This window comes from Passer montanus, unplaced genomic scaffold (assembly GCF_014805655.1).
Source record: "Passer montanus isolate IOZ18808 unplaced genomic scaffold, ASM1480565v1 scaffold44, whole genome shotgun sequence".
Lineage (NCBI taxonomy): Eukaryota > Metazoa > Chordata > Aves > Passeriformes > Passeridae > Passer > Passer montanus.
Window position 1 is genome coordinate 5,351,501 of NW_024369262.1, and position 7,853 is coordinate 5,359,353.

The 7,853-nt window shown below is 44.1% G+C and overlaps 1 protein-coding gene across 1 annotated transcript in view; it reads right to left on the reverse strand.

The window, feature by feature from the left end:
* The window catches only part of PPM1D (protein phosphatase, Mg2+/Mn2+ dependent 1D), a 19,222-nt gene extending 19,020 nt beyond the window's left edge, over nucleotides 1-202 (reverse strand). The window contains 2 exon segments of the mRNA XM_039720655.1: nucleotides 1-76; nucleotides 78-202. The exon segment at nucleotides 1-76 is cut by the window's left edge and continues 271 nt beyond it. Coding sequence (XP_039576589.1) covers nucleotides 1-76; nucleotides 78-175 — 174 coding nt within the window. The 5' untranslated portion in view covers nucleotides 176-202.
* Between the last annotated feature and the right edge of the window lie 7,651 nt (nucleotides 203-7,853).

The following is a 7,853-nucleotide window of genomic DNA, read 5'->3' on the forward strand; positions in this document are numbered from 1 at the left end:
GCCCGCTCTCGGCCGGCGGCTCGGCGGCGCTGGGGCCTGCGGGCGCCGCTCCGCCTTTGTGCGCCCCGGCCGGCGGCGGCTCGGGCTCCACCACGATGTGGGTCACGTCCTCCATGTATTTCCTGCCGCCCTGGTCGGAGAACACGCTCACCCCGAGCGCGTACGGCCCCTCCATGGGGAGAAGCGCGGGGTGGGGGGTGCGGCCGGCGGAGATCCCAAAACCGCGGCAGAACCGGGCGGGACGGGACCCACCGGGACCCCCCAGCCCTGCTGCTGACACCCCTGTCATCCCCCCGGGGCATCCCTGGCAGCGCTGTGCGGGAGCTCCGGCAGCCTCGGGGCCGTGCCCGTTCCCCGGGGAGCGCGGGCAGTGCCCAGCACTCCCAGCCTTTCCCTGACCTCCCGCCTAAACCGCCCCGGACACAACTTCAGGCCGGTCCCCCGGGTGCTGTGGCTGCTCAGCAGAGAGATCGGGGTCTGCCCCAGCTCTCACCCTCACGAGGAAGGCGGAGAGAGCCATGAGAGTCCCCGGGTCCCCTCACCTCACATGCCCCAAAAAGGCTTCACACAGAGCTCAGATCCGCCAGCAGGATGCAGAACGGGAGGCACAGGATTCCTCCCTGGCCCCAGGAACCCCCTGGTTGTTACTCAGCCCTTGCCTCCTCCAGGAACCCCCTGGTTGTTACTCAACCCTTGCCTCCTCCAGGAACCCCCTGGTTGTTACTCAGCCCTCCCCTGGCCCCAGGAACCCCCTGGTTGTCACCCAGCCCTCCTGTCCCTCCCTGCTCCAGGAACCCCACTGTTGCTCAGACCCCCATCTTTCCCTGTTTTCCCACTTTATTCCCACCAATGACCCCCTCTGGAATTACACATCCCGGCACCGTTTTATGCTCATGACCATTTAAGATGTTTCCTTCAGGCTGGAGGGGTTTGTGCATTTCGTTTTTATGGCTGAAATTCCAGACATGGTTTTGCTGCCAGCTCCCAGAGCCCCTTCTCACTACAGCGAAAACCACCACGGAATTTTGCAAAAATACTTGCTTGGAGATAATTGGCTTAAGGACTGCAAGCCCTTTGGATTTCCGTCCATCAACCACATTAAAGTCAGCAGTATTTAAAAAAAATAAAAAGGATAGCAACAAAGCTTTGGGTTCCTGGAGCGCTGAGGGATTTGCAAACCTGTTACAACCATTAATGAATTAATCCACACTAATCCAATCAGGTAAGGATCCCTTCCTACTTTACAGGTGTTTATACCCTCAGATCAATCACCAGATCATCAACCCCAATATAGAATTGCTTTAAAAATCTGACCATGAAGTTTCATAACAGTATTTTATAGAAGTATATTCAGCATTTCAACAGGAGGCAAAGACTAAACTGAGCTTTATGCTATCACAATGTACACAATGTATCACTATTTCCTTCTTAATTAACATGAAAACCATGGACATGACACATCAATTGCCAGGCCTGCACTGCCACCCACATTGCAGGACATTTTTAATCACAAAGTAACAAGAAAACAAACAAACTGGCTTAAAACTGTCAAAAAAAAGACAAAATAACATTGTCAGACCTGTAGATCATCACAAGGACAGCTAAAGCCCATTACTTCCAAAAAAGTACAATATCCCTATTTCACAGCTGGATAAATGTAGCAGAGATGTTGTCATGTGAGGAGTAGCCTCATTCAGTAAAGGTAATGCTTTCCTAAATAATTTTGAGTGGAAAAAAATCACAAGCTGCTCCAGGAACTGAACCACACAGATTGGCTCCTACCCCTACACTTTACAGAAATACGCTTTAGATAGTCTGACAAAAAGAAGGAAACAAAGGAAAAAACCAATTATTATGGAAGAAATTCCTTTTCAAACCCTAAGGTATTTCTGTCTTTTTATATCCAAGTATTGCTTTTGCCTTCCCAAGTGAAAGAGTGCCTCATTTCTGTCAATACTCCTACAATTGAGACAACAGCCATATAAATCATACCTACACTCACAAATGCAATCAAATTACAATACATTAAAGATGGTTTTGCCTGCAACAACTACACTCTCCAAACTGCTGTTGGAAAAGCAAAGTGCTTCAAGATTTACAGGGCACACAACCAGCAGATCCTGCAGCAACTCAAACCATATTTCCTCATTTTCTTCTGAAGTCCTTCAGCTCGCAAAAAAACCCCCTTCAACTAAACCAGACCCTCACAGAAATAGGAACATATAAAAGTTGGAGAGGTAGGGAGAAAAAATTTCTAATAAAGATGAAGTTTGATGCACAGAGAAAAACTTTGAATAAAGATGAAGCTTGACAGAAAGTGCCACTGCCATTTCCAAACCCCAGGACCTCAGGAACAGGCAATAACTGAAGGGCAATTTAGCAATTTTTATGCATCCTTGATGCTTTTATAAAAAAAGGGAGTGCTTTTCTTGGTTTATGCTTAAAGGAAGCAAATGCTAAGCAGAAATTGCCATCAGTTCCTCAGCCATGTATTTCAGATGCAGAAGTCAGGTTAAAACACTCACAGTTAAAAGCTCCCTTTACATAAGAATTAATTTCAAATATAATGTTTCTAACCCAAACACAATCAGATATTTACTTGACTGTAATGATAACTTATCCTCATTTTGTCTAACAGTTGCTGAAGCAAATCCACCTCAGAATGCTCTGGTTCAGCTAATTTAAATAATTTCTCACAATTAAAGGCAATGATTCCTTTTGTGATACAAAGTTCAGTTTTTCTTCTAACTGGGGCTTTAAAAAAAATCTCAAATAGGATTAAACTAAATTAGTTACTTTTTTTACAGCAGAATTCTATCCCCTCAGCTGCATCAGACAACCAAAAGGAACAAGCCAGGTACATTTGAATTCTTCCTAATTCCCCATCCCAGTGTGCTGCTGGGTGAGCAGCATCCTGCCCTTTCTTTCCCCAATCTCCTGCCCTCTCTTCCCTAGCAGCTTTAAAGATACTTTAAGTTATATTTTGCAAAAGCCATGACTCATTTTGTCTGACAGATGAAATATATGTAATTATCAACACATGAAAATTCACATCAGCTTAATGTCAGACACAGCAAAGCTCATAATTTAGGTACAAACATTAATTATAGGACAGCAGAAAGCAGCAGTGCCCACCTGGCTTTGGCAAACCCACCTCCTTAAAGCCTTTTTTGCCTGAAAATCCTCTCTGCATTTGGGGACTCACCTTCACATCTTACTGCTTACAGACACCTCAGAATGTTTCTCCTTCCTCCAGCCCCTAATTAAGCCCCTAATTAAGCTCCATCAGCCCAGCTGACAGAGCCCAAAGGTTGTTACACCTCTTGCATAGCCCATGTGAAATGTGCCAGTCATCTTAGCAAGAGGCTGAGAAAAAGCATGAAAATCTCCTGCAAAAGAGGAAATTAAAGTGAACAACATCCACATTTTTAAAGGTTTTTCCCAGTCAGTGAAGGAAGGTGGGACCTGACCCCACAAGGAGTTAACACCCCGGCCCTAATGGATAAAGTGAATTTCTCCACTTGCCTCGAGGTCTGACAGTAAGGGCACTGGTTTCACATCTCGTTCAGATGGGACCCTCAGCTGATGTATATGAAAAACAGAAATGAAAATGTATTTATCTGTGTTGCAGTAAACATGAAAGGAAAGGGAAAAAAAACCTAAAAAGATCTGACAAGTTCATGTGGATGCTCTGCATTTAGCTCTTGTTTTAGAGCAACAGTCTGTTATGTTGGCTCCTCTACAGTTTAATGATTTCCTGTTAAGAATTTAAAATTAGAAGCCTCCAACAACTTCCCCATAAACTATTTTCAAGGTTCCTTTAATATCCACATCAAGGAGATATAGTAGGTTCATATGTTATCCATGTCAGTTCGCTTCCTTCCCACTTCAAAATAAGCATATTGTAAGGAAATTCAGCAGGTTTTTATTGTTTTCTTAGAACCTCTTTTTCCACTAACTATGCCCAGCTATAGTAATTTAAAAAACAAAGCTGTCCACATAAACAAGCTCACATTTAACCCATGACAAAACAAAAACTGCTGGTCCAATCTGAAAATCCTAAACTGTGCCAGATAAAGATCCAAATCTTAATTTCCCATTGATGAGTTAGCTCAGATTTTCAACTCCATCCATACTGAACTTCCTCTTTGTTACCACATGAATTTTACAAACAGCTTTCTGCTCTCTGACAAGTATCTTACCTTTGAGGAAAGCAGGCAAAACACCATTTTTTTTTCACTGGAAGCACATTAAATAGATTCCATATTTTTCATCCAGGCTCTCTAGAACTATATTTCTGGGGAAAAAAATAGTACTTATTTATTTACTGAATAATTTGAGACAGGCATTAAAGGCAGAGCACCTGCAGGCCTCCCCTCTCAGTTCCTCACTGGGTCAGTGAGAGGGCTCCAAACACAAATCACCACTTCCCTGACAAAAATCACCTCCCAAATCCACCCACCAGAAATGCCCCTGATGTGAGCACTTCCTAATTGGTTTCAGTTACAAATGAGGCAGGTGAAGCTGCAGGTGACTTAGCTTGACCTGAGGTCACAGCAGTCAGAAAAAAACAGCAGTAGGAGAGACAATTCTGTTGTTTCCTGCATGGGCTTTAATGAACATACAGCTCCTAATTTGGCTGAAATATAAATCTACAAGCACATCAAGAAAAAAATAATTCAGTTTGAAGCTCATTTACAGTCAAAAATTGTGAGATAAAGACAACACTGCTACTTTCTGCAGTAATTTTCAGACCAAATTGGCTTGTTAGTGATCCATCCACGTCTGGAAAGGAATCATGGAATGGTTTGGGGTGCAAGGGACCCTAAAGCTCATCTCATTTTCACCCCTGCCACATGCAGGGACACCTTCCACTGTTCCAGGCTGCTCCCAGTCCCTTCCAGCCTGGCCTTGGACACTCCCAGGGATGCAGGGGCAGCCACAGTTGCTCTGGGCAGAAGGTGCCAGGGCCTCACTGCCCTCCCAGAGAGGAATTCCTTCCTAAAATCTCATCTAAATCTACCCTCTGTCAGTGGGAAGCCATTCCCTGTGCAAAGGGTCCCTCTCCCTTGCAGGCACCCTCAGGTGCTGGAAGGCTCAAGTTGGGTCTCCCTGAAGTTTCTCTTTTCCAGGCTGAGGAATCCCAACTCAGCCTTTCATGGGAACAGCTTCTTCCAGCAGAGGAGAGCTCCAGCAATTCACTGGGGTCCAGAAACAGTAACTCAATACCAATATCTGGTTGGGATTTGGGTTTTTTTAAGGGTTTTGAGCCTTTTAAGAGGGCAGAACATCACCAGGCTCCACTCCCACTCTCCTGAAATCCCACAGCCATGTCTGCAGATGTAAAATCTCTTCCATACGAGCTCCTTCCACACAGGGAGCTCTGACAACCCCAGAGGCTGTTTGATCTCTGAGGGCAGTTTGGTTTTTTTTTTTTTAATAATAACCACCATTAGATTTTCTTTCTCCATTTACCCCTTATGATCCTTGTCTGCATCCCCTTCCCCTGCAGTGACACCCAGATGTCCCACACTCCAGATCCTGTGCATGTGAGGGGCTCAGGCACCCAGCTGCATCTTCAAAAGCTCACACTGCAGCAGCCAGACCCACTGAAGGCTTCTCCCAAACAACATCCATCCCCTCTCTGCTCTCAGGCATTGGCAGCCTCTGGAAAAGCCCTTTAACTATTTCTCCATATTAAAAAAAAAAAAAAAAGACAAAAGGAAAGAGAAAGATACCAACAAAGATAAGGATATCCATCAGAAGTTGTACCAACAAGCACTGGAAGGATTTCCAACATCTGCAATGATTAATGAGTGATTGCATTAAAATAATTTACGGATGTGAAAAGCACATTATCAAATGGAGTTGTTATGGCAATAAGCTTCCAATATGGTTTAAGGGAAAAAAAAAAAATTAAGCAATCATTACAACTAAGGAGGAACCACTTATTCAATAAAACAGTCTGTTATAAGTCAGTTTTTCTGCTAAATATGTTATTTTGATGCTTACCTACTATCTCAACACAGTGGCTGAGGACTCCTCCAACTCTCTGTAATACCTTTAACAAAAAAAAAACACATTAGTGGTAAAAGAGCACCAAATTGCTCAACACACAAATATACCAAGCCATGGAGTATTAATAAAAAACAAGTGCTTGTATATTTAAATTCTATCCCCATGTAGAGATAAAATTGCTTTTGCCATGAAGATTATTTTTCAGGCTCCACTAAAATAAGTTACAGACTATATATATAACACAATCCAGAGGAACTTTATATAATATTCTTCCTTCAGAGATACATTTATTTCTTTTTCTGAATGGGCACACTCTAGGTTTGTCTACAAAAAATTGCCAGGCAGTAGAAGGTGCAGCCTAACTCAGTTTTCAAAACATAGTAATTTATCAAGATAAAGTCCATTACCACAGAGAAGCATATTTACTTTCACTGTGTTTTTGTAGAAAACTTACTAGATACTTTATTTTAAAGTAAAATAAAGAACATTATAAACTAAAAAAAAATCATTTTTGATACATTATCAATAATTTTCCCTTCATGCATTAAAAAAAAAAATCCCATCTCTTTCCTGCTTTTAACAGACCTCCAACCTTCCCAAACCAGACCTCTAAAAATAACTGAGCTAAATAGTCTCGACCCCTGGGGGGGCTAATTGCCAACAGGATTCCCTCAGCTGTATTCCCTCAGGTGAAATAAATCCTCAGCATTTCAGAAAATAAAAGAAAAATCTGAAGCCACTAAAGGGAAAAGCCAAAAAAAAAAGGATAAAACAATCTTCCATAGTCTGTTTATGCCACATTCCTTTCTTCCCACCCCATAACATTTCTTTGTGCAAATAAAGGACAAAGAATAATGGCCTCTCACAAAAATGGGAGGAATAGCAACAATTTGGGTTTTAAAAATAACGTGCCCAAAGCAAAACAGCAGGAGCTCTGCCCCCTATAATTTTTAAAATTAAAAAGAACAGTAGCAGTCCCACATTAGCTATGAAAACACCAGCAACAGAAATTTCACATAATAATAATAATAATAAAATTTCTTTCACAGTTACGATTATGTCCTGTAAGAGCAAAACCCAGGTGCCCAAATAGTGCTGACATGAGCTGCCAACACACCTGGAGGTCATGGAAAGCCCAATATTAGCTGGGTGTTAGCACAGGTGAGCTGTAAATGATATTTATGCTATGTGAGAAGTTTGGGCTGGGTGGGGCTCAGGGTGTGAGGGGCGATATTTAATGTTTTGTGCTCAGCCCCAAAAGATAAAGCCTCTCGGGCTGGTGTGTACTGTGGGGCCATGGTGGGTAATCCCACCTCATTCCTCACAGATGCCTGCTGGAATTCACAGAATCCAGAGGTTTGGAAGGAGCTTTAAAGCCCATCCAGTCCAAGGCAGGGCCACCTGCAGCAGGGAAGTGTCCAGGTGGGTTTGGGATGAATCCAGAGGGGGAGATTCCACTCCCTCCCGGGGCTTTACCTCCCTCATGCAAAGCTCTTCCTCGTGCTGGGGTGGAACTTGTGTTTTAGCTCATGGCCACTGCTCCTCGTCCTGTCGCTGGGCATCACCGGATACGGTCTGGCACATCCTCTGACAGCTCTGAGAGGTTCTTCACGCATTAGCGAGATCCCCTCTCCGTCTTCTCCAGCCTAACCAGGCCCAGCTGCCGCAGCCTCTCCTCATCAGGGAGCTGCTCCAGACCCTCCATAAAACCCCACCCCACAGCGCTGCCCTGCTTCCCCCTAAGTCTGTTCCTGTGCCTCCCTCATGATGCCCTGGTACTGCCGCTGTAGGGAGGGCAGGGCTGTGGGACGTGAGGGGGAGCTGAGAGCCCCGGG